At 45.1% G+C, this 26,972-nt stretch overlaps 1 protein-coding gene across 2 annotated transcripts in view; it reads right to left on the bottom strand.

Annotated features, from left to right (window-relative positions):
• SPTLC2 (serine palmitoyltransferase long chain base subunit 2) overlaps positions 1-26,262 on the bottom strand; it is a 74,051-nt gene extending 47,789 nt beyond the window's left edge. The window contains exon 1 of one of the 2 annotated variants that reach the window (XM_077463594.1): positions 26,063-26,262. In XM_077463594.1, the coding sequence (XP_077319720.1) occupies positions 26,063-26,248 (186 nt within the window). In that variant the 5' untranslated portion in view covers positions 26,249-26,262. Of the gene's footprint in view, positions 1-469; positions 602-26,062 lie in introns of those variants that run through there. The other variant, XM_077463596.1, reaches the window with a different exon arrangement.
• Between the last annotated feature and the right edge of the window lie 710 nt (positions 26,263-26,972).

Genomic DNA, 26,972 nt, shown 5'->3' with positions numbered 1-26,972 from the left:
TGGGAGGTGATTTTACATAGGGGCTGGTAAAAAAAAAAAAAAATTACTAACTGGACACACTTTTCAGTGGGATGATTTTTGGGCTGATCAAATAGAAATAAAGCTGTTTTCTGGTAACTTCTTGCTGCCTTAAAGGAAAATACATTTTTAAATACCTGGAAACCTGTAAGGACACAATGCTGCCCCTAGAGAGAGAGCAAGAAAGCGAGAGAAAAAAAAAAAAATAAAAAAAAAAAAAGAAGAGCAAGTGACAGAGAAAGAGAAAGCAAGCGACAGAAAGAGAGCAAGCATAGTTACATAGTAAGGTTGAATAAAGACACCAGTCCATCCAGTTCAACCTGTGCATCTACAATTGTCCCTATCCCTGTACATTCCACACTCACATTGGCTCCTACCCTCAAGGAGCCCACAATCCAAGGTCCCCATTCATATACTAGGGCCAATTTTGGACAGAAGCCAACCAACCTACCTGCATGTCTTTGGAGTGTGGGAGGAAGCCGGAGTACCCGGAGGAAACACACGCAGGCACAGGGAGAACATGCAAATTCCAGGCAGGTAGTGTCGTGGTTGGGATTCGAGCCAGTGACCCTTTTTACTGCTAGGTGAGAGTGCTAACCACTACACCACTGTGCCACCCAAGGCAGAGAGAAAGTGAGCACAAGCCAGAGAAAGCAAAATAAAAAAGCGAGAGAGCAAGCAAGAACTAGGCAGGGGTTATGGGGGGGGGGAGAGAGAATATGATAATTACATTTTCTGCATTCTCCGAGCTTCACTGCACATTACTGTTCTATAGGAGTACAGAATACTACAAATTATTTTCTACCAAAGAGAAGAACAGTGCACAGCTTGTTCTCTACTGAAACGGAGTTGTGCAAAAATCACTTGGGGCAGAGAAGACAGCGGTAAAGTTGAATAATGAAGGGATGAAATATGTGGAACACGGCCAGGAACAGGTGTGTGAGAGGGAGAGGCTGCCAGAGAAACCAGATCCTCTTCTATGATAATAAACTGGAACAGGCCCAACTCCCTGTAACTAAATGACTATACATAGCTGGGAGAGGGAGAGGGGGAAAAAAAAAAAAAAAAGGAAGAAGGAAGAAAGGAGGGAGGGTGGAGAGGGGTAAGCATCAGGGTATCCAAGGTGCAGGACACACCTTCATGGATCTCGAACCGCTTCCAACATTGTACATCCACACGGGTCCAGTGCACAGACACACACTCCGGTACGCACTTGGTGATCTGCACCACCGGCCAACAGTCACCGATCTGAAGCGGCCGCCTACATAAAACACCTGTGCTTCACATAGGTGTAGGGTTCGGTGTTGCCCATGTGAATAAGGTGTGCAAAATATATATTTATATTTCTTTACCCCCAATAATGTCTTTAGGAACCCACAACTCAATAGGTTTACAAACACTAAAATGTATTTGGTCCTGCCGATAAAGCTTATTTGAAGAAGAGAAAAATGCGAGAAAAGAGAAGAGGAGAAAAGGAGGAAAAAATAAGTGAGAAGGAAGTGTGGAGACAGACAGGAAATAAACCATTAGAGGATAACAGGACAGGAAGGGAGGTTCTATGAAGAACGGTGAACATGAAGAAGAAGCTATGTCTGAATTTCATTCCTTTACTGCTGGTGCGGCGCCTAGATTATCCTCTCTGCATCTTATTATCAGACGTGGCCTTCGGCTAAGAAAATGGAATGGGCAGCTTATCCTAATCTCTGCAAAGTCACCTTTCACCCAAATATTTCCCAGGATTATCTACATCCACATTTTCTGCAGAGCGGAGAAGATGACGCACAAGGGGAAGATTTGGGCCCCTTTCACACTTGTACGATTCGGGACTGCAAAGTCGCAGAACAAGTCGTTCCCCATGATTTCCAATGATGTTCATTCATACTAGTACAACTTCAAGTCGTGCCAACTTCAAAAGTAGTCCCTGCACTACTTTGGACAGACTTTGATCCTACTTCATTCCATTGAATATCACTGAAGTCAAAATGCAGTCCTAACTTATCCGACGTGCGACTTGTGCTCTGATGATCAAACACGCAAATAAAAAATAAAAAGGGCTATCCATGAGCATACCAGGCCCTTCGGTCTGGTATGAATTTTAAGAGGAACTCCACAAAAAACTGCGTGGGGGTCCCCCCAAAATCTATTCCAGACCACACAGCCCGGCAGGTCAGGAAACTGGGTGGGGAGGAGCACCCCCCCCCCCACGAACCATACCAGGCCGCATGCTCTCAACATGGAGGGTGGGGCGGGTGCTTTGGGGCAGGGGGGCCCTGCAACGCCCCCACCCCAAAGCACTTTGTCCCCATGTTGGTCCTCGTCCCAACAACCCTGCCCGTTGGTTGTCTGGGTCTGCGGGCGGGGGAGCTTATCGGAATCTGGAAGCCCCCTTTAACAAGGGGGGCTCCCAGATACATTGTACCCCTACCCATTAAAAAAAAAAAAAAAAAAAAAAAGCGTCAAAAATACAACAAAGTAAACAGGTTTTTAAAGTAACTTATTCAGCTCCAGTCTCGCTTCCAATATCTTCTCTGCTCATGTCTTCTAGCCCTCTCCGGTTCTTCTGCCTCTGCCGGGTCTTCTCCCGATGTTGAATCAACGCTCTCTTGCGTTCCAATGCTGGGTGCGCAGTGTGTCACTACTTATATATTGGCACGGGGTGGGGTCACTGGAGGCCTGCCCCTTATTACGCCCCCGCCTGGGGCATGATGGGCGGTGATGTCATAAGTAGTGGCACACCGCGTAGCCAGCCTTGAGTCGGCGGGAGAAGAACGGCGGGAGAAGAACAGCAGGAGAAGAACCAGAGAGGGCTAGAAGAGAAGAGATTGGAAGCAACACTGGGAGCTGAATAAATTACTTTAAAAACCTGTGTAGTGCATTTTATTTTTCTTTAAGTAAAAGGATAGGGGTACAATGTACCCGATACCCATTTACAAAGGATGGGGGGAGCCGGAATCTGGGGGCCCCTTGTTAAAGGTGGCTTCCAGGTTCTGATAAGCTCTCCGCCTGCAGACCCTGACAACCAACGGCCTGGGTTGTATCGAAGAGGACCTGGGGACAAGGTGCTTTGGGGTGCCCCAAAACCAGGGGAAGCTCCATTCTACATTCTGGGCATCTCCGTTGGTCACTGAGGGCCACAACATTTGTGATCGTGGGGGGGGGGGTCATTATCTTTGTATTGACACCCACAGTGGTTTTTGTGAACTGCCTGCGAGTTGGGTGCGATGTGGGAACACGTGCTGGATTCGCACAGGTTCTCACATCGTACAAGTGTGAACCGAGCCTTACTGTGCATTTTTCATAGGCCACGAGACTATGAAAAACGCATCAAAAACGTAACACGGTTGCATTAATGATGCATTTTCAATGAATTTGATCTGGGAGGTGCGTTTTGTGCATTTTTTTGTACCAAAAATATACCAAGCTGGATTTTTAACACAATGGAAGCCCATTTGAAGAATTTGAAGGGATACAATTTTATTGCGCTTTTCTTGCGCTAAAAAGGTGCCAATAATGGACAATAAATTAGAATTTAAATTGATATGAACTAAAAAAAAAAAAAAAGTCAGATACAATTGTATATAAAAATTTTAATATTTAACCAACTCAATGCCAAAGCCAAGTTTCAGCGCTTGAAAATTGCGCAGTCATGCAACACTGTACCCAAACAAAATTTTTATCATTTTGTTCCCACAAATAGAGCAGTTTTTTGGTCACCTCTGGGGTTTTTATTTTTTGCTAAATAAAAAATTATATCTATCTCTATATCTCTATCTATGTGAGGCCGCAGATATACGTATTAGTCTACGATGGAGGTCTCAGCGGGAACCCCCGGGTCTCGTACTAATGACCGGGGCCAAGAACTCCTGGTTCAGGGTCATCTGATCGCTGTAATAGTAGGGCTGCAACGATTATTTTCATAATCGATTAGTTGGCCGATTATTGTTTCGATTAATCGAATAATCAGTTAATAACCAAAAAAAAAAAAAAACATTTTTTTGCCCAATTTGTGAGCAGATTAAAAACACAAATTGCCGCAAAAATGCATCATTACATGCTTTTCTGCAGCTTCTCCATTGAAGTATATTGAGCCAAAAAAACAAAATAGCACAGTTTTGCATTTAAAAAAAAAGTCCTTATCTTTTCTAAATACGCAGCAGCTGAAAAAAATCATGGTTGTGAACGTGTCCCATAGAAAACCATGTAAATTAACTGTAGTGTGTTTCTGCAAAAAGCACCAAAAAAACAGAAGTGTGACCCAGGCCTGAGATGTTTAGTAAAATAATGGGGTTAAAAAAACTAAAATTAGTACAAAAAGAGCAAATAGTCGCTACAGTAAGGGGTTCATTTTTTACTATGGGACAGTGAAAGTAATATTTACAGTAACGATTTGCTCATTTTGTACTATAAAGGGCTAATTTTAGATTTTTTTTTACCCCATTATGTTAATGGCCGATTAATCGATTATGAAAATAGTAATCGATTAATTTCATAATCGATTAGTTGTTTCAGCCCTATGTAATAGCCTCCAGTTGGCTATCAAAGTGAAGCCAGCCCCTGTGTTTCCCTCTCTGTGAATGGAGAGGAAAGATACATTGCCTATCGCACTCTCCTTGCAGAGAGAGAAAAACAAAAATGTATAAAATAAAAAAAATATATATTTAATAATATTATTTAATAATAAACCTAGACCAATGTTTGAATTTTTATTTTGGGTTGTCCTTCGGCGGTAGGTTATGGTAGTAAGGAATATAAAGGAAGAAGAAGAGGAAGAAGAGGAAGAAGAGGAAGAAGAGGAAGAAGAGGAAGAAGAGGAAGAAGAGGAAGAAGAGGAAGAAGAGGAAGAAGAGGAAGAAGAGGAAGAAGAGGAGATATCCATTACCATTTACCACCAAACGTAAGCCCAATTTGAAAAACTGAAAGCCCAATCCTAAAAAAAAAAAAAAAAAAAAAAATCATGGTATAATCCACCTGGATGCACAAAGTAGTCCTTATGATATGTACCAATGTTTCTCTTACCCATAGATTGGTTTTATACTTTACTATTATCAATTTAATCATGTTGATTTTTTTTTACCTAATTTTGTACTACAATAACTATTTATTTTTTGGTTATGAAGTATGTCATTATGTATAATAAATTGCTTAGATTTTATTGAACTATATTATCATGTTATTTTTCTAATTCAATGTATATTTTCTTGGAGCCCATGATCACGCAATTCTACTTTTTTATGCTCTTAGCTGTGCTTCATTTAAAGTCCCAAAATACTTTTGCCTTTGTTGCAAATTTCTTGCTGATGATATGTACGATTTAACTAACATGTCAAAGTTGCAAAATTGTGCTTTATTTTACCCTAAGATGTGAAGGGGTCAAATTGAAAAGTTCACGTTTGGAGCAGGCAGCATCCATAATTGGAGTGTAACATACTCCAGCACCTCTCCAATGACCCCTCCGCCCCCCCCCCCCCCTCCTGTGACAGGGTAGGTAGAGGATCCTCGCCCCCTGGAGCTGCTGTCATATTTTAAAATAGGTGGAGCACAGCAGCATCATTCATAAGCACTGCGTAAACTGTATAAATCGTGTATAATAATAATAATATAGTAACAAATAAACTACAAGTCCCATCAGACTGAGCGGCAGGCAGCTTACTTCTCAATGAGTGGACGATGCTGATGAGTGTAGTTTATTGGCACTTCATCCAGCATTCAGACAACCTGTACAGAGATATGAGCAGAAAGCTTGAGGACAAGTCTGAAGAGCATGACATTGCACCTGCGATCCATTGATTATGGGTGCAACGCTCTGCAGGCTCCGAGGGGAGAGAACAAATGCATTTTTTTTTTCTTTTGTTAACTGCAAAATATGCAGATTATTTTTTTTCCCTTTAATATCTGTCAAACACAAACAGCCAATACCTGAGCTTATAAACGCAGCCAGCCCTGGTACTAGGCTGCTTCCATCAGAGGCATTTCACACAGGTGGAACTTCATGACCGAGTTCTCCGTGGTTCCCGCAACATGTGAAAAGTATGTCAAGTAACAGAGGTCCCATCAGTTCCTCGGCTCGCAGAAACCTCCCACAGGCTCTGGAATGTCTCTGTGTCATGCCAGGCGCAGGAAACGCACAATGGCGGCGATTTCACACCTGCATCTCCTGTATGCCCAGCGGGTCCTAACCAGCAGCTGCCCACTAGTGTCACATACATAAACAGAAGCCCGCCCCATTTCACGGTCCCTGCAGCCGTTTCCAGACAAATGGGAGTCTGTGGAATGTGCTGTTGATTTGGCAAGTTTGTTTTCCAGCTACTGTTACGGGAGTGACTGGACAGTTAAATATCAGGTACAAAAATGTAAACATATTCCTCAGTAACCACAAAGGATATAAATCTACTTTGTGTGCACCAAATTGCCTTTGCAAACCCAGATATTACCTTAAAAAAATTGGCAGCCAGATCACTGTGCGGTACTTGACCTGTGCACCGCTGTGGGAGGGGCTCAGCAGGCTCCACCCACTACAGTCTGCCTGCAGAAAACTACAGGAGGGGGCGGAGACAAGACCGGTCACCCTGCACAAGGAGAGAGCAAGTGTGAGTGGTCTTTATTACAGAAGTCTCACACTGGATCTGGAAGAAACACACAACTTTCACCATGATTCAAGAATACACATGATGAATGTATTTAGACAATACCTGGTTATCCTAGAGCAGTGATGGTGAACCTTGGCACCCCAGATGTTTTGGAACTACATTTCCCATGATGCTCATGCACTCTGCAGCGTAGTGGAGCATCATGGAAAATGTAGTTCCAAAACATCTGGAGTGCCAAGGTTCACCATCACTGCCCTAGAGTTACAGATTTATTGATCCCGGGGAGCTCCTCTCACTAGTATGCTGACCAGCAGAATCAAGCAAATCAAACTTTGTTGAAGAACAGCGCTGACCAGTCACCAAGCCGCAATATCCAGGGCGCCATACCCAGCATCTTAAAGCCAATCAGAGCTTCACGTGCATGGTCAGACCATGTGCAGGCAACCGATACCCCTCCTTCCTTCTACAAAAAAAAAAAGGAGAGGAGCGCAAAGTGCCACCACGTGCACTGCCTAGAGATGCACCGAAATTTTGCCAGCCGAAAAAAGGTGTTTTCAGCATTTTGCTGATAAAGAAAAAAGCGTGCAGATAAACAATGACGCTGAAATGCACATGGTTTTGCTACGATATAGCTCATTTGACTCAAAAACCGCATCTAAAAAACCTAACACATGCGTTATTGATGCATTCTCAATGAATTTCAATAAGGAGGTGTGCTTTTTTGGTAACCGCTTTAAGACCAGTTGCCAGGTTGGCTCCCCTACACAAAACCATGTAACTATATACGTTGGCTCGCAGGCACGCGCACGCCCGCTGCACAGCAGTAGTGCCAATGTTTGCGGCCGATGGTCGCTATGAAAGCCGGCCACAAGTGATCATAAGCTGCAGACACAGAACAGGTACGAGTGTGTGTAAACACACACTTCCCTGTTCTGACAGGGAACCACAATCTGTCACTTCCTGTAGTTAGTCCCTCGCCCTTCAGTTAGAATCACCTCCCAGGGAACACAGTTAACCCCTTCACTGCCAGTGACATTTTTACAGTAATCAATTTTTATTCACACTGATCGCTGTAATAATGCCAACGGTTCCAAAAATGTGTCTGCCATAATGTCGCAGTCACAAAATTTTATATATAAAAATACGTTTTTTATATTAATAATAAAAACGCTATCAATTTCTATATTTTTGGGGGATATTTATTATAGCAAAACGTAAAAAGAGGACCACTCTCTGCTGCTCTCTCACCTTGTGCAGGGTGACTGGTCTTGTCTCCACATTCCCTCCCCCCCCCCCCCCCCGTCATTTGCAATAAGCAGCCTGTAGTGGGTGAAGCCTGCTTGGTATGCCCCCTAGCTCTACTCAGGCTATGTACAGCACAGCAATGGTGTTACTGCTATATTTCAAGATAATATCTGGTTTTGCAGAGGCATTTGATGCACACAAAGTATGCATTTCATTTTGTAGCCATTGAGGAAGAGATTGGAATAAAAAAAAAAAAAAAAAAAAAAGTGTGTGTGTGTGTGTGTGTGTGTGTGTGTGTGTGTGTGTGTGTGTGTGTGTGTGTGTGTGTGTGTGTGTTCTGAGCTCTCGCTTTAAGAAAGGTGGAGCCGATGTAGTTATTTGTTGCCAGAATTCATCAATCATTTAGAAAGCATTATTGCCCTCTCAGCAATCATGAACTGCTTGCAAAAGTCTAACTCTGTGCAGGAAAAATGCTTAGTTCCTTTACATTTACTGCGATTAGCCAATTTTAACAGGAAGGGTCTAAACAACTAAATATTTATAGGCGATTAATGGTAGTGCCAGCATGCAACAAAAGACACTAGCTCACAGCCCACAGTGCCCATCATCAATGCTTATTGTATTCAGCCTCCAGACAGCGAGCTGCACTTTTCACAACACAACTGTTATTGTATAGAGAAGGAATATAAAACAAGCCATGCAGGAAGGAAAGGATGGCGATGTACAGTGCAGATTGTACAAAGCTGAGTGCAGCCAGAGAGGGAAGGGGGGCTCCTCTGTGTGCAGAATGCAGTGGACACTGTGTGTATGGCAGACAAGGGGGACCCCCTGTGTGCAGCATGCAAAGTGTATGGCAAAGGGCACCCCCTTTGTGCAGCATGGTGTGCATGGCGGACAAGGGGGACCCTCTGTGTGCATGGCGGACAAGGGGGACCCTCTCTGAGCTGCAGGCAGTGTGTATGGCAGACAAGGGGGACCCTCAGTGTGCAGCAGCCAGGGCAGCGGGGGGCGGGCTCTGTGTGCAGCATGTATGGCAGACATGGAGAAACACTCTCCAGACACCCTTGGATGTACAGCATGTGGTGTGTATGGCAAACGAGGAAAAACCCTCGGTGTGCAGCATGTACGATAGATGGAAGACGGATATTCTCAGATACACTGCAATGTGCGCTCTTCCTGCATCTAAGTAAACAGCAACCATAATGTTGATACCAGAAGTGACAATGCACCTCGTCCATGGAAGACAAACTTTGCTTGTCGCAAGGAAATTCACGCAACGCAGGTCTAGGGGAGTGGAAACCATTTTTTTTTTGTGTGCAGCTTGAGTTACTGAGGTGGAAATGGGTCCATGACCATGCAGAAAACAAGGAAGGTGTGATATCAGATGGAGGGTTAAAAAGGAGCATCATTTAATAGTTAACCATAACTGATGAACAAACAAAAACAGAGTTTAGAGTTTTTGCCTGGGGAAGACAATTTAAAGCTTATGGAGGGATATAGGGTGGGATTCATGGATGTGCTGGAGTAATACACATCAGGCTGGGCAGACAGGTCCATTTTATGAGCCTCATCTCCGCATTTAGCTCTTGGGGGTTGCGGAGTACACAACGTCTTAGTATCACATGAATATCTGTAGGAACATACTCGTGACACGAAATCATGGGACTGCTCCCTGCAGATTGGCCAGCTGCACAGAGGAATCCACTTCCTTCCTGCGGCTCCTAGACATGTGATCGCTCCTATATAGGATGGAGATGGCCTAGGAATACAAAGGACTTCCACCGCCTGATTGGCACAGAACTGTTGAAGTTGAGCGGGTGACGCGAAGAGCCTGTAGATTAGATGGTATTTAGTGTGGCGTATTGGAAGTGTAATCATTTGGTGCAGTTGCCATCATTTATATTCCATAGGGATGAATAGGGACCTATGAACATGTTTTGCAAGAATAATCACAGAGATCTGCATGCAGCTTAATGTCATGTTTATGCACACCCCATTCCAAGCTATGTGGACCGAGTTCTGAATGCATGCTACAGGTGTGAGATCATTTGCGTCAAGTCTCCAGGTCTGCACATCTGCTGCACCAATAACGAGGGTCCCCCGTGACGCTTGCTAGATTGCTCTATATCATGGAAAGTGCAGCAGAAGTGAGAACACTCAGCGGGCAGGAAAAGTGTAAGGAGCTACAGCAGGAAGATATAACGTTTGGTGTAGAGTTATCTTCAGCGGACCCAACCTTGAAGCATCCATTTTGGCTGGACGTCTCACTCATAAGACTTCTCTCCTGCCCTCTCTGGACCAAACTCTCCAGCCCTGGAGAAATTATTATAAATTTATTATATTAATACTGGAACTAAAGCATTTACAGGAGGAGAAAGAGTTCCTGTCTTCACGTTGGCTCAGACCTGAGCATATACTAACATGACAGTGTGGTGTCGGGCAGGGTGGAGAGGAACCCAGACAATCCCACACCAAGGTGAAACATTTCAGACTTCATTACTGAAGAGCGCTCAATGATGGAGGCACACAAAAAAAACGTAACCTGCCAGAAAAGTATGACGACCTACACCATGTTCTACCCGGTATCCTCAGTAACAGGGTGGATTTGATTTAAATCAAGTCGATTTAAACCACAATTTAAAATCACTAGTAAAAAGGCTTCATTTCAATCATGAGAGATAAAATTTTTTTTTATATATATATATATATATATATATATATATATATATATATATATATATATATATATATATATATATATATATATATAGCAACAAAAAAAAAAAAAAAAAAGAAGAAGGAGCAACTGTCATCTCTGTCTCCTCCTCTCACCCGCTGTCGACTCAGCGACAGTCCGATTCACTTTTTTTTTTATTTATTAACAGTTTTATCAACACATACAGTACAACACACATGTATCAACCCCCCCCCCCCACCCTTAATCCCCTGTGCAGCCTTCCAACCAATACCAAATCTCATTCCATATTCCCAACTATGACAAATATTACATGTCCAAAACATCCATGACAGTACCGTCCAACCCGCATACAGAAAAATACCACTCTCCTATCACTCCCCCGCCCAGTATAGCAAGCTTGAAATCAAAACCCAGCCCCATCACAATGGATTAATTCACAGTATCTTTAGCATCTAGCCAACATTGCCACACTTTCTCAAATTTTTTGGGACATCCCCTACTTAAGTAGGTAGCTTTATACATTGGTAGGGATTTGTTAATTATACTTTTCCAGAATGACACCGTGGGCGGCTCTGGTCTCTTCCAACACAACAGAATATCCTTACGGGCATAGAACAAGGAAAGAGAAATCATAATTCTTTGTGCCCTTCTGGGCGCCAACTCCTCCACCAGCCCGAGTAAACATGTCGCGACCTTAACAGGAATTGGCACCGAAAGCACCGTCTGTATAGTGTGTGTCACACCTTTCCAGAATACTTGTATCTGCCGGCACTGCCAGAACACATGGTCAAAGTCAACATGATCGTCCGTGCAGCGCCAGCATACTGCCGCATCCGTGCCATATATCCCAGCTATCCTTGCCAGGGTATAGTATACCCTGTGTAAAAGTTTAAATTGAATTAGTCCATCTCTAGCGGACACCAGCGTCTTAAATGGGTAATCCCACATATCCCAATCCTCCCCCCCGAAATCCGTTACCAATGCACTCCGTGTGTTTCTACACTTTGTAAGCATTTTCGGCCTTTCTACAAATAGTTCTTTATAGACTGCAGAGAGGGGTTTGATTGGGTCCTCTTTCCTCAACAAGCTCTCCAGGGGAAGACATGCCCAGCTCCAAAGCATCAGAACCAAACTGAGTAAGGAAGGCGTGCCTCAACTGGAGGTAACAAAAGAAATACCAATTAGGAAGGTTATATTTTTCTTTCAGTTGGTCAAACGTGTATAGCCTTGTCCCCCCCACTATATGCTTTAATTGTTTGATGCCGACTCTGGCCCAAATTACTGGATCTGGAATTGCACCAAAATGAGACAGTCTGGGATTAAACCAGAGAGGGGTGTCCTGTGACCAGCTCCCTGCCTCTGTTTTCATCAAAGCCTGTGCCTTATCCCACGCGCGTACTGTTGTTCGCATTGAGGCAGTTTGTGGGCCCCTATAAACTAGATAAGATAAACGCTCATATGAACCTAGACAGGCTGCCTCTAATACTGTCGCCGAGTCCCCAGCGTCCTTCGTCAACCAGCGCCTAACAATCACCATCTGTCCCGCTATAAAATATTTGAAAAGATCAGGTAGCGCCAATCCACCCTGACCCCAGGGTTCCTGTAAAGTACGCAAACTTATCCTAGGATGCCCAGTGGCCCATAAAAAGGAGCTAAAAAGACTATTAACCCATCGCAAAAAAGAACAGGGAATCCAAAGTGGAGTGTTCCGCAAGAGGTAAAGAAAAACCGGCAGGATTTTCATTTTAAAGTAGGTTAACCCTACCAATCAGAGACAGCGGCAGATGTTTCCATGCCTCCAGTTGCACTTTGACCCTGGCCAATAATGGTAGAAGATTAAGAGACATAAAGTCACCCACTCGGGGTGATATATGTATCCCCAAATACTTAAACTCCTCCACCCAAGCTATGGGGCCCCTGTTGGTTGCCAGAGCCCTGGCACCCGAGTCAATAGCCATCACCGTGTACTTCTCCCAGTTAACTCGGAGTCCGGAGAACATGGCAAAATTTGTCAAGCAATGACGGCCCTGCATCACGCAGGAAAAGAAGAATGTCGTCCGCGTAAAGTGCAATCCATTCCCGGATGCTCCCTACCTCCAACGCTCCCACTTCGGGTGACCTCCGCAACGCTATGGCCAAGGGCTCTATCGCGAGTGCAAATAAAGATGGGGACAGCAGGCACCCTTGGCGCATGCCCCTACCCACAGGAAACTGAGGGGGAACCGAGGTGCCTATCTTTATGGCCGCTTGAGGTTTACTGTATAGTAAGGAGATCCAGGTCATGAAGACGTCACCAAAGCCCATGTGTCGTAGAACTGCCAACATATACTGCCAGTCCACAGAATCAAAGGCCTTGGCCATGTCCAGAGACACCACCACCCTAGTACCCGTCCTATCGTGTTCCATCTGCAAATGAGCAAACAGTCTGCGAAGATTTGTGTCAGTAGATTTTTGCGGTATGAAACCCATCTGATCTATGTCAACTAAAGTGGTAATGACCTGGGAGAGTCCGGTAGCCAGAACCTTTGTTAAGATTTTAAGATCCTGATTCAACAACGCTATGGGTCTATAGGATGAGCAGAACAAAACGTCCGTGCCCGGCTTCGGAAGAAGAATCACCTGCGCTTCAGCTAAGGAATCAGGGAGGCATTTGTGCTTGAGACAGTAAGAGAACAGGGTTTTAAGCCTAGGAACTAGGTCCTCCATATGCAGCCTATACCATTCAATACTGAAACCATCAGGCCAGGAGATTTGTGAGGGAGGGGGAGCCCTTACAGCTGCTTCAATTTCTTTTTCATTTATGTCTCCAACACCTCCCTATCCCCTGCAGACAGCACTGGGATCTCAAGGGACGTCAACAATGCATCCAATTCTTGGGAATCATAGACCGGAATAGGAGCATACAATGTCTTGTAATACTCCACAAACGTGTCCATAATATCAGTAGGGTTAGTGAGCACATCCCCCTAGCATTCCTAATACAGGGTATATTGGTTTGTATTCTCTGTTCTGCCACCAACATTGCCAGCAGTTTACCATTTTTATCCCCTTGTTCAAAAACGGATTCTGCAGATTTTGTCCTAGAGGTATGTGTCAAGTCAACGAAGTGAAGTGCAAGTGTGCGCCTGGCTTCTAACAAGGCCTCGTACGTGACATCAGACTGGTCGTTGGCGTGAGCCCATGCACAAACCCTTTCCCTATCCTGCAGCTCCTGCTCCTTCTGATTATGGGACCTGCGTGCCTGCTTAATGGCTGAAATATAGTGGCCTCACATACAGGCCTTAAATGCATCCCATACCACTGAGATCAGCAGACCCTATATTATCATTCCAATAGTTATTATAATGTGGGGCCACCTGGGATGATACCTCTTCTACCTCCAACCAGCCCGGATTTAATCTCTATGCCCTTCCTTTAAAGAACCGAAGGAGGAACAATGTGTACTGAAAGTGGCGTGTGATCCGAGATGCCCCCTGCCAAATATTTGGCTCCACCCACCAACATGGATGCATTAGCAAAAGCCAAATAGATTCTTGAAGAAGATCTATGCGTTTTGGACAAATGAGAATAGCATCTAGTGGAGGGGTTCTTCCACCGCCATAATTCTGTGAGAGAGACCGTAGCCGCCCACGCAGAAAGGTCAACTGATGCCACCCTAGATGTAGTAGAGGAATCCAACGTTGTAGAGAGTATGGCATTAAAGTAGAAGATGCATGTATGGTGGCAATTTACCTAATAGATCATACAAGATCTGTACCTGTAAAGGGGGAGGTATGTAGACGTTAACCAAAACCATCTTGCAATTACTCAGATCAGCAACAACAATCAAGAACCTGCCTCCTGGGTCTGAGATGACATGATGTATGGTGCAGGGTACCGCTTTAGTAATAAGAATAGACACACCCCTAGAATAAGTGGAGTATGTCGCATGTAGCGCCCTCTGTATCCAAGCTCTGCGTAAAGCCAGCACCCTGCTCCCATCCAGATGTGTCTCCTACAGAAACACCACATGCGGAGTGATCGTTTTCAAATATTGGAACATTAAGGCTCTACGAAACTTGTCGTTCAGGCCTCGGATATTCCAGGATACCACATTAACCATGGATCCTGTTAACTCAATAAACAGCACCCCTGTAAGGAGAGTATGAAATACAGTTGGTTATGATTTTCAGTCATATAACATATCCGTGAAATAACAAAAAATTTGACGTGGAAGGCTGCACATACTAAGTAACCTAACCCCTGACCCCCGTAAACTCCCTGCCGCCGTGTAGCAAACCAAAACAACAGGTACACGCAGCTTTTTCCCAAACCTTGTCCAAAAAAAGTCCTGAAGGGCATGACCGTACTACAGGTCAGATGGACCAGCGTTCCCAAAAAAAAATAAAAAAATAAAAATAATCAAAAACACAGAAACAAAAAGTGCAAAAAAATCTAACTTGCATAAACACATTGTCCGTGTACATAGAGCTCCCCGATGCCTGTCGGCGACCCGTAACTCACCCAAATGGGCAGCACAAAGGTGGGTCCCTCCTCAGCCCCAGGTTTTGTAGGTGTCCCAGTGTGATGGAGGAGCATATGGCATAACAGGAGTCCCACTGAGGTGCGGACAAGAGTCACCTTGAAACCTGAGTATGAAGGAGAAGTATAGCAATGTCCCAATTCTTGCCCCCACCCCGGACAGGATAAGCCAAAGCATCCTCAACTTTAAATACATAGGTGAGATCTCGGGGGTACTCAAACCGGAGCAGGAGCAACGAACCTGATGAAGGGAAACCAGAAAAAAACCCCAGCAGCGGCCGAGGCTGCAACTGGACAGGTAGGCCCAAACAATTACCTCAGAGACAGCAACCATGTATCTGCCTCCGCGGGAGAATCGAAAAAAACTTCACTGAGCCTTCATGCTGGACCCGTAGGCGACTAGGATGGAGCATGGAGTATTTCAAATCCAGTTCCCGCAGCCATCTTCTGATATCTGAAGGTTTTGCGCCGTCTCTGTAGATCCACCGAGAAGTCAGGATAAAGGTGTACCACCGTATTCTCAAAGGGCAGAGTTGGATGCTTCGGAGCCTCGCGGAGGATGCGGTCCCGTTCCCTGTAATTGAGGAATCGCACAAGGAAGGGCCTCGGTGGGGCCCCGGAAGGTACCCCGACCCGTTGGTACCCTATGTGCCCTTTCTACCACATACGTCGGAGGTACCTCAGTCAAATTGATAAGAGTCTTAAAGAAGGCCTCCGCAAATTCTGCTGGGCGATCCCCTTCCACCCCCTCCGGGAGACCCAGGACCCTGACATTATTCCTTCTCAGGCGATTTTCTGCATCGTCAGATTTAGCCACTAGCGTTTGCACAGTGCGCTGCAGGTTATGAATGGCGTCATCATGGCGGGCAGTAATGTCCTCCGTGACAGATATTCGCAACTCAGTTTTAGAGAGTCTACCCCTAAATTTGTCTAGGTCTGCTCTGATGAGATTGCATTCCTCCGCTAGATGATCAATGCGGACCAACAATGAGGTTCTGCTCTGTTCAATTGCCACCAAAATAACAGTGGTATCATTTGCTGGCAGAGTAACCGGCACTGGAGGCTCAGCCGATGCCGGCGCCGCCTGCTCCATGTCTGCCAACAGCGCCTTAAATTGATTCAGAATGTCACTGGGGCAAGGCACAGGCTGAGTTGAGGTCTTCTTAGTTGCAGATTTACTTCTTGAGGGCATGAGCAAGCTGACCAACAATGTGCAGGGTGAAATTTAAAGCAATAGGGTGTTCACCTTTAAGAGTTCCCAGCAGAGAAGCACAGCACATATGGAGATAAACAAGGACTCCTAGCTGGCCACCTATCCAAGTCACTGCCTGATGGAACTGGTTTCTGGCCCCAGAGTTAGCACTCACCTCCCCTCCTGGCAAGGTAGGATGGCTCCACAGGCCTCCATATGGCAACGATTCGCGGCGGTATGCTGCCGGCCATGGACGGCGGCATCCAACTATCTCGCCATCCCTCCTCACAGCAGCTCCTCCACAGATGCCTCCTCGACCGCGCCCGCACTCCGTGGCCCTCCGCGATCGCCGCACTTTAGAGCGGGCTTCACAGGCCCGCACAGGCCTCAAAATGGCGGCCGGCTGCGCCAGGCTGAGTAGACCGCTACCGGGTGTTCCCGTACGGAGGCGCCCAGCCCAGCAATAACCGACTCCTCCGGTGCCAGTGAAGCCCTGAGGAAGGCAGGGGAACTCCACAGGCTCTTAGGGTGGAACAGGGAGGATGGCAGAGGATTATTGGTAAGGATGATCGGAGCTCTGCAGCGGCACGTCCTCCCTGTTTCACATCCGGACACGCCCCCTCCCAGTCCGAATCACTTTAATGGAGCAGCTGGTGATGCAGCAGTGATACAAGGTGAGGGACGTGGTGGCAGCAGACGAGTGGATGCCCGCTAACAGGCGCTGCCATGATAGATCTGAAACGACAGGTGCTCTTTAAAATGTAAGGACTTACCGTATTCTTGCTGGTAGTTAGAATCTTTAATATTTTTCCAAACAAAATGAAGATTTCCTATGTAGAATAAGCTGTCAGGTTAGTAAAACAGCGCAATATCAGGACCGATCCAATCATACAGTTTGTAGTGTACATAGATTTGCAAAACAATGGGATAGATTCCTGAACTTTTTTTCTCTCATGGTTACTGTGAAATTCTGCAAATGCATCAATGCAGTGCATATTATCTCAGCTTGCATTCATTGAGAGAGTTTAAAATAAAAATGATTTTAAAAAATAAATAAAAATCATTGATTTTTTTTATCAACCCTGCTCAGTAACCTCCAGGAAGAGGAACATGAGGGTGCCAGGAGACATGACCCCGTATACAACTACCTGACTAGAACCTTCAGATATTTCCAGGAAGAGTGCCAGAAGAGTTGACCCCCAAGTGGGACTTCCTGTCTGGTATCCTCCTTAAAATATACATCAAGAAATTAGACTGGAGGGTGCCAGAGAGATGACCTTATACATGTTACTGCATGTCTATATCCCAATCTATCTCTAGGAAGAGGTCCACAGGCTGCATGGAGATAACCCAAGATGTAACTTACTGTAGGGTGCCAGCCTGTCAGGACAGACAACATAATCTGTGATTTCCTGTCTAAAATTAGAAACTACTCACCAGGATGAGGACCAGAGGGTGTCAGTAGAGATGACCCTTTGTGCTACTTTATAGCTGGCATCCTTCCAAGAAGTTAGCCGAAGGGTGGAAGAGGGACGACCCCATGTGTGAATTCCTGTATAGTATCCTCACATAGCTCCATCAAGATAACTGAAGGTTGCCAATAATGAGGACTCCGTGTGGGACTTCCTGTCTGGAAACCTCAGATGCCACCAGTAACTGGACTGTAGAGTGCTAGGAGAGAGGATTTTCTGTCTCGAGTTCTGAGCTAGCCCCAACAATAAGGACTAGAGGGTACCAGGAGAAATAACCCTGGGAGCAGCCAATATTCCCGTCTAGTATCCTCAGATTCTGCCCACAGCTAGACCAGAGAGTGCATCAAAGATGACCCTTTGTGGGAATCCCTTTATGGTATCCCCAGATACCTCCAGAACTAGACCAGAGGCTGTCAGGAGAGATGACCCAGTGTGTGATCTCCTGTCTGGCATCCTCAAATATCTCCGGGATATAGACCAAAGAGTGCATCGAAGAAAATCCTGTGTGTGAACTCTTATATAGTATCCGCAGATACTTCCAGAACTAGATCAGAGGGTACTAGAAGAGATGACCCCGTATGCGACTTTGTCTGGCATCTTCACAAAAGGTCCAGGAAAAAGGACAGTGGGTGCCAGGAGAGATGAGACTGCGTGGGAATTCCCGTCTGAAATCCTAATATACCTCCAGGAATTAGATCAGAGCGTGCCAAGAAAGATGATCCATGTGTAACTTCCTACCCAAAATCCACACATACCACCAGTAAGCAGGCTGTAAAGTGCCAGAAGAGAGGGCTTCATGTGGGATTTCCTGTCAATTTTAAACTACCCCCCAGGATAAGGAGCAGAGGGTACCAAAAAGCAATAAACCAGTGTGGGACTTTGTCTGGAATCCTAAAATACCTCCAGGAACTAGACCAGAGAGTGCACCAAAGATGCCCAGTGAGTGAATTCCAATATAGTAGGCCCAGATATAAGCAAAACTAGACCAGAGGGTGCCGTGAGGGATGACTTTGTATGCAACTTTCTGTCCGGTATCCATACATAGCTCCAGGAAGAAGACCAGAGGGTGCCTGGAAAGAGGATTCCATGTGGGACTTCCTATCTGGAATCCTCAGATACCGCCAGGAAGAGGACTAGAGGGTGAAAACAACTTGAAAAACAGCCAGGACATAGAAGGAGTGCAGGGCATCCCTTGCCAACGCAGAAGAAACAGAATATGGTTGCATAATATGACAGTCAGATTTACTCTGCCAGGGTTAGGCATCACCTAATCAATGACACATGCCGATCAGGAATCTGTGCAATGGAAGGTGTTGGCTCCAGCACACCCAGGAGCTAAGGAACACTGCCACGGCCCTCAGCCATGGGAGGCTTCCCAAGGAGGACATTTCAGCTTGAATACCAATGCAACAACAATTTTGATAAATTCGATCTTTCAGAATTCATCTGCATAATAAATCCATGCCGATATAAATAGTGCCAAACATCCTTAAGCCAAAAAATCTAAAGCAATCAAATCTCATTATGTGCAGGTCATTGCCCGGGTCTCCAGAGGATCCTACTCAGAACAGGAAGGTCTCATCAATACACCTGAGACTAGGGGAGGGCTTTGGAGCAGATTTCTGATCTGGTCGATATTGGTTTCCATACATACTACGATTAGAAGGGAAGGGAACCTTGAGCCAATTGGCTGATTATAGGCAAGTTAGGCATCATGAACATAGTGCTTCTTTAGCAAGTCTGCACACAAGCCACACACCCAGCCATAACAAACCATGAAATAGGACACAATTCCTCATCTGGTATATGACGAGCGGAGTTAGTCAAAAAAATGAAGTCCTGCTAGAGCACTTCAGGCTTTTGCTGGCATCTATACTGTTTAACATTCAGAAATACACCCGTCTATACAAATAAGAACAGGAACCAGACAAGGATGTCCCGTCTCCACTTTTATTTATAATTGCAATAGAGACATTGGCAATCGCCATCAGAGCCAATCCTAATATACACGGAGTAACTAGCGAAGGCAGAGATCATGAATGTGCACTATTTGCGGATGATCTCCTGCTATTCATTACAGACCCCATCACGACATTACATAATTTGGCATCGCTCCTCTCTGAGTTTAGAACAATATCGGGCCTGAGGGTCAATCAGTCTAAATCTGAGGCAATGAATATCAATTTATCCGCTTCGACCCAGACAGCCGTACAAGCCTCCTTCCCATTTCGATGGAGCAAACAGGCCCTCCCGTACCTTGGCATAAAACTCACTACGAATGTATCCACCTTATACAAAGCCAATTACGCCCCCCTTCTCTCTTCCACAATAGAGGATTTAAAGAATTGGCAGAACTATAGTCTTTCTTGGATGGGTAAGATAGGCACTGTTAAAATGATGACGCTCCCTAGGATTCTTTACTACTTTAGGACCCTTCCTATCCCCGCAAAATTTTCAAACAGCTCCAATCATTAGTCTTTAAATTTATTTGGAGTCGAGGAGGCTGCAGGGTGGCCCGGTCTTCCCTATATGCTGCAAAGGGACAGGGTGGACTAGGGGTACCACACTTCTTGCGCTACTATAGAGCGGCCCAACTGACACAGCTTTACCAAATTTACTCTACAACCCATCGGCCCGACTGGGTTAATTTAGAGGCTCAGGCGTGTTCCCCCTTCCCCATAGATCTTCTGATGTGGCTACCTTCTAGAGAGCGTAGAGCCATTCTGAGCCCTTCCCTCTCCCACTCATTGGACCTCTGGGATAGGATGTGCAAAGTTTACCCTCTGAGGTCACCACATATCCCAGTGGCCCCAATCTTTGGAAACCCGCATTTCCCGCCAGGACAGCACCTGCTACAGTTTGCTTGGTGGACCAGCAAAGGCCTACTTAGGATAGCACATTTTATAGACCATAAAGGCATCAGAAAACTCTCCTACTTTCGAGACACATTCGAAATGCCCTTGACAGAGACATTTCGATTCTCTCAAATTATCCACTATATTCAATCACTTGGTCAAGGCAAGGGAGACATCCACTCTAGAACACTTTATGAAAATAAGTGCCTCAAAGCGCCTGGGACGCGGGGAAGCATTTCAGAGTTATATGCTTTGCTATCAGACCGGGGCTCTCTTACCAATTAGCTTGGGAAGCGGACTTGGGGGAGACGATTGAAGAAGATGTTTGGTCCAGATGGTCGACCGTGGTGCACAGGGGAATTTTGAACACCTCCCTCGTGGAGGCCAATTACAAGGTACTGTCACGATGGTACCTGGTCCTGACACGGATAGCTAAAATGCACCCGGATGCTTCGCCCCTCTGTTTTAGAGGGTGCGGTCAAGTGGGCACAGTGTTCCACACCTGGTGGACATGTTCAAAAGTTAACAGATTCTGGATAAGAATTTTTAATTTGATATACTCGGTGACCGGAGTGAATATATCTAAAAATGTTAAAACAGCCCTATTCTCTGACCTCTCGAATGACCTGCCTAAGCATCTCAGGGCCCTCATTTCTTTTATTTTGGTGGCAGCTAAAATTTCCATAGCACGAGCGTGGAAAACCCCTCAGATAAACCTGGCGCTAGTTAAAAACAAAATTTCCTGGATCATAATAAATGAAAAATTAACTAGTATTCTCAGAGACCAACAGAACCGATTTGAAAAGACATGGAACCCCTGGGTTAGAGATCTTCAGTTGCCATGGGGGGGGGGGGGGGTTTAGTAGTCTGGAGCATGGAGAGCATCTATACACTTTTTTTTTCTCCCTTTTTGTCTTCCCTTCCTTCCCTCTTTTCTCCTGCCTTATTTTCTCCCCTTTTTACCTTTCATCTCCTTCTTTCACCCCCCTTTCTGTTTCCTTTTACACAAAAAGCTATTTTGTTCCCATTAATGTGATAGTGGGTTCCACGGATTATCCAAACCAGCATACATTAACCAAAGATCTGCTACGATTCCAGGCTGGATAACCAGATTCTACCTCGCGACGGTTTCTCTATAGTGTGATGTAAAGGTCATTGATAGTGTTGTCAGATATATAATGAACAGTCTTGGAAAGAGAAGGTTGGTAATTCTATGATTCACTAGTTTGTTGAGAAGTGTTTTAATATAAGTACATATGGTTTCTTTCGCACTAATTTGTGATCCACAAATGTAACATGATTGTGAACGAAATATGCATCACAGTGAACCCCGTTATTGATCAAACTTAATTACAATAAAAATCACTGAAAGAAGAAATGCACCTGTCTCACCCTACACTGCACACGCTCAGTCTATTTTGTAGGTACTGTGCTGAAAACATACAAGCCCATCTGTCGACAGCCTAAAGATTTACTGCTGCTCAGGAGCTCTGGGCTTCAGCAAAATGGCAGCCTCCAGCAAGAAGGAACAGAAGCAATGCTGGGGGCAATTTACAGGACTCGCTGATTTTGGTAGCATGTTATTAAAGTATAACTAAAGGTAACATTTTTATTTTTTTTGTTTGGATAGAGTGGTGAGTGATTAGATCCCCCGTGTCAGTTTTTATTTCCATCTGTGTCCCCGTTAGGGAGATTCACCCTCTCTATTTCTCCTGTTTAACATTACCATTTAAAGTAAAAGAAAATGCCAAATTGTAATAGTAGAGGGGAAATCTTCCAGTGGGGACATTAGTCCTGGTGATCAGGGGGGGGGGGGGGGGGCACGGGCACAAGGAATTTCCTTCAATTGCAGGGATTTCCTCTCACTTCCTGTTTGGCTATGGGACAGGAAATGATCTAAAATCTCTGCAATGGGATGAAGATGGCAGAACAACCAAAATAAATAAAAAAAATAAATAAAAAACAGAGGTTATAACCCTCCCTTACTCTATCCAAGGGGGAAAAAAAAAGAAATAAACACATTATTGCATATAGTTCTACTTTAATGTGAAACGTATGTTCCTTGCTCAAGAACATTGTTTTGTATCAAACGATTATGGGTAAAGTCCTACTTTAATCTCCCTATTTGCCAATACACAGGGCCGTACAACAGCTCAGTGCTCACTATATACTTCAAGAGGCACCCGGCTACTGTGACAAGCTCACTAGGAAGAACGCAAGTTTAAACAAACCTCTCCCCGTTGTTCAGCTCTGTGACCCAATCACACGACACCGGCGGCGATCGGGTCTCACGATCACGGAGCTCAGGACCGTGTCACAAATGCGCCGGCGAGCACGTGTCCCACAGATGGGCTCTTAAAGGGCAACGTATCTGTACGCGCTTGTGCGCAGCCATGCCATCCTGCCGACGTATATCGGTGTGAGGCGGTCCTTAAGTGGTTAACATTTCTGGATTTTTTTTTGGTTTATAATCGCAAAAAAGGTGGTGATCAAATACCACAAGAAAGCTCTATTTGTGTGCGGAAAGAAAATGATATAAAAAGTTTGGGTACAGCATTGGATGACAGCTCAAATACCAGTTAAAGTATCGCAGTGCTGAATAGCAAAAAAAAAAAAATGGCCTGGTCATGAAGGGGGCGTAACCTTCCAGAGCTAAAGTGGAGATTAGAGATTGAGACGATTCTTGATTTGTGCTAGATATCTCTATCTCGACTAAAGTGTTTCACAATTCTTTCTATGCAAAGAATTCTCTTTGCTTTTCTGAAGCCACAGCCACCAAAAGAAAGGAAGAGAAAAACTGGGCAGTCTGCCAAGAACCAAAACATTCTTTATCAGTTGAACTTAAATATAAACATTGTAACAATTTGTCAATGGAATAGACTTTGCTTGTAAATGAAAAAAGTTTAGCCACTTAAACACTAAACCTTTTTAAGGTAAAATCATTTTATTTATTTTTTGCTAGATTACTTAGAACACCCAAACATTATACATTTTTTTTATTAGACACCCTAGAGAATAAAATGGTGGTTGTTGCAATATTTTATGTCACACTGTATTTGCGCAATGGTCTTTAAAAAGCAATTTTTTTTGAAAATATTAAAAAAAAAAAAAAAAAAAAAAAAAAAAATAAACAGTAAAGTTAGCCCATTTTTTTTTTTTTTTTTTTTTTATAATGTAAAAGATTTTATGTCATGAGAATCGTGATCTTTTTAATCTAAGCAAAAAAAAAATGTGATTCTCATTTTGGCCAGAATCATGTAGCTCTAAAATATATATATGGTGACCTTTCACAAACTGGTATGAAAATGGTGTGGTGTTGGGAGAAATTGCCAGAAACCCCATGTCTTGTAGAGGGGGTTACCAGGCCACAACTTGTACTGGTTGTGAGGGGGTCACAACTCCTGTGCCTTGTACTGTGTAGAGGAGAGTCACAATTCCCACATCTTATAAAGAAAGGGAGCCATTGAGCTACATAACTTCCCCATAGAGACTCTCCATGCGCTGAGAACTTCAAGGGATCGCCAGGAACATAGACCCAGAAGGCCCAAATCTCCCCCAATCCGTCACAACACTTCTCTGATCGCACATTATATGGAGGTTTGATGGAGATCCCTGAACACTATGTACACGACGAGTCAGGCAACAAACAGCATCAGCAGAGTTCCCATTTAAAGAGGAAGTAAACCCTGATGAGTTTACTTCCTCTTTGATTCCCTGCAAAGGCAAAGCATAATGGACTACTATGCATCGCATAGTAGTCCATTATGTGTCACTTACCTGACACAGGAGCCAGCGAAGTCGCCGCTGTCCCCTGTAGTCTGCCGCATCCATCTTGTTGGTGGGGTCTCGCAGCTCCGCCGCTGTCATTCGGCGAAGCCGCAATGACGTCACTCCTGCGCACGGGAGCCGACACGCGCGGCAGCTCCGTCGCTGAGAATGCCGTGCTCAGTGCGCCTGCGCCGCAGACAGCGGTGCCCGTTTTTGGGCAAATATCTCCTAAACCCTATAGGTTTAGGAGATATTGCTTGGACCTACAGGTAAGCCTTAATCTAGGCTTACCTGTAGGTCAAAGTGGTTTGTAAGGGTTTACAACCACTTTAATGTGTTGTTATCACTGCCAGCTATCAGGATAAAGTAGAACTCCAAGCAAAAGATAAAGTCTAAGATCTGCATGAGTGTGTGTCATCTACTTCCTGAGGTCCCCGTCCAGAAGAAGGCCCTCCTGTGCCCTCCAAGGTACCCCAGGACACCACCTGAAAACCATCAGTCACCCCTCATGCCGGTGACAACCTGGGATCACAGATGCGGATACCTCCCCCCTCCCATAGCACTCTCGCCCCCTCAGTATTAGTGAAGAGCAAAGTGGTGGCAACAATTACAGAGGGGGACAGTGTGATGGGGGATCTCCAGATCTCCCTGGGAGATCGGCCATGAAGAGTCATGTGACTGATATAAAATGCTGCGCTGAATATATATATATATATATATATATATATATATATATATATATATATATATAGAGGGCATCCAATGGGGTATAAACATGTAAGATATATAAAAGGGGGGTCCGAAGTGGTACACGGTATATCTTAGTGGGGAGTATAGATATATAGAGGGGTTTATGGATGAATATATAGTGGGATATTGAATTATAGAAGAGGTGTAGAGTTGGGGGTATATAATGGTATAGATATATCATGGGACTTATGGTGGGGTATGGTTTTGTTATATAGATATATGGGGTTGTATTGTGGGAGGGGGTTATGATATATGAGGGGGTACTATAGTGAGGTTGATTTATGGGGGGGGGGGGGGGTGCCAGGGTAAATACTGAAACATTAAGGGGTATATAGGGATATAAAGGGGGGTGTAGAGATATAAGGTGGTGGGGTATGGCTGGGTATAAAGATATATGGTGAAGCATATAACTGGGGTGTACCGTGAGGTATATAGATATATATTGAGATGAAGGTATGGTGAGATGATAGAGAGAGAGAGAGTGTATGTATGTATGTATATATATATATATATATATATATATATATATATATATATATAAATATATAAATGTTGTGGGTGGCTACTCACAGATTGGTGAGGTGTATTATTAGTCTAGCAGAATTTATAATAGACTGAAGGGGGGATGATAACCCGTGTAAAAGGTATACAGGACACACTGGGGGAGGGGAGTTCATACCCATTATATGTATATATGGGGATGGGAGGTGTTTAAGTGACGTGTGCGTATATATATATATATATATATATATATATATATATATATATATATATATAGGGGAATAGTTATATACTTGTATGGGGGAGGGGAAATACATGTATGTATGTATGATATACATACATACATACTTGTATGGGGGAGGGGTGATGTATGTAAACATATATATGTTGGTGATAAAGTTGTATGGGGGGAGGGGCGGAGCGTACAGCCCCGGGGAGAGGGGTCCCGGTCTCACCTTCTCCTCGGGCGGGGCCCCGCTCCTCACGTATCCGTTCTTCAGCCCGCCATGCTCGCTCTTGCAGACGCCGTTCATGACCGCCTTGTAGTTGCCGTGGCCCCCGGGGCCCTCCACCGTGTTACACCGAGGCATCTTCGTCCCGTCTCCGCTCCTGTCAGAGCCGCCACGCCCAGCCGCCCCCATACCGGAACTCAGCGCCGCCGCCTCCGCCAATCGCAGGCCGCAACGTCAGGAGGGCGGGGCCGAGACCGAAACCACATCGGGCGCCCAATCGTGGCCCGAGAGGGGAGGGGTGTAGCAGGGAGCGACCGAGGTGACGTCACCAACACATCAAGGCGCACGTGTTCGAACTCTAGTAACCTTGAACGGTGGGCGGGGCCGGACGGGAAATGAGCCGTAATGTCAACATCGGCCTGCGAGGTTCGGGTCACGTGACCTGGGCTAACCCGGCGGGCGGGAGGCACATGTTTGTGGAATAGGGATATGACGATCGTCGGTGTTCCGGGAAGGGGTGTGTGGAGATATCCCTGCCTGTACATTGACGGGAGGAATGTGATTGGGTGGGTGGCACAATGCCAGTCATGTGACCTCAGAGAGCCCTGGCTGGTACTGATGGGAGTGGTTTGCCATGCTATTAATAAGAAAATGATTATAAGGCCGGTGTTCTGTCCAAAAATGTCCACCTGCCGAATAGTGACCGCTGTTTACTGCGCAGGTGCAGCGCTTGCACAATACGGAGCACAAGGAGATTAGGAAAATCTCAGAAGATGAATGGCGCTTTCGCCGTGAGTCCAGGTGCAAGACCCACCATCCAAGTGGACTAGGGTTGCACATAGTTAGAGGTCCCCTGGTGGGCTAGCTTCGCTCGCCATGCTTCTGCTCTTTATTTATTCTAACTTATGTCCAC

The sequence above is a fragment of the Lithobates pipiens genome, unplaced genomic scaffold (assembly GCF_037356315.1).
Source record: "Lithobates pipiens isolate NorthernLeopardFrog02 unplaced genomic scaffold, aLitPip1_a1.2 Scaffold_30, whole genome shotgun sequence".
Taxonomy (NCBI): Eukaryota; Metazoa; Chordata; class Amphibia; order Anura; family Ranidae; genus Lithobates; species Lithobates pipiens.
Note: the sequence above shows the minus strand (reverse complement) of the source record. Positions and strands in the feature narration are given on the sequence as shown.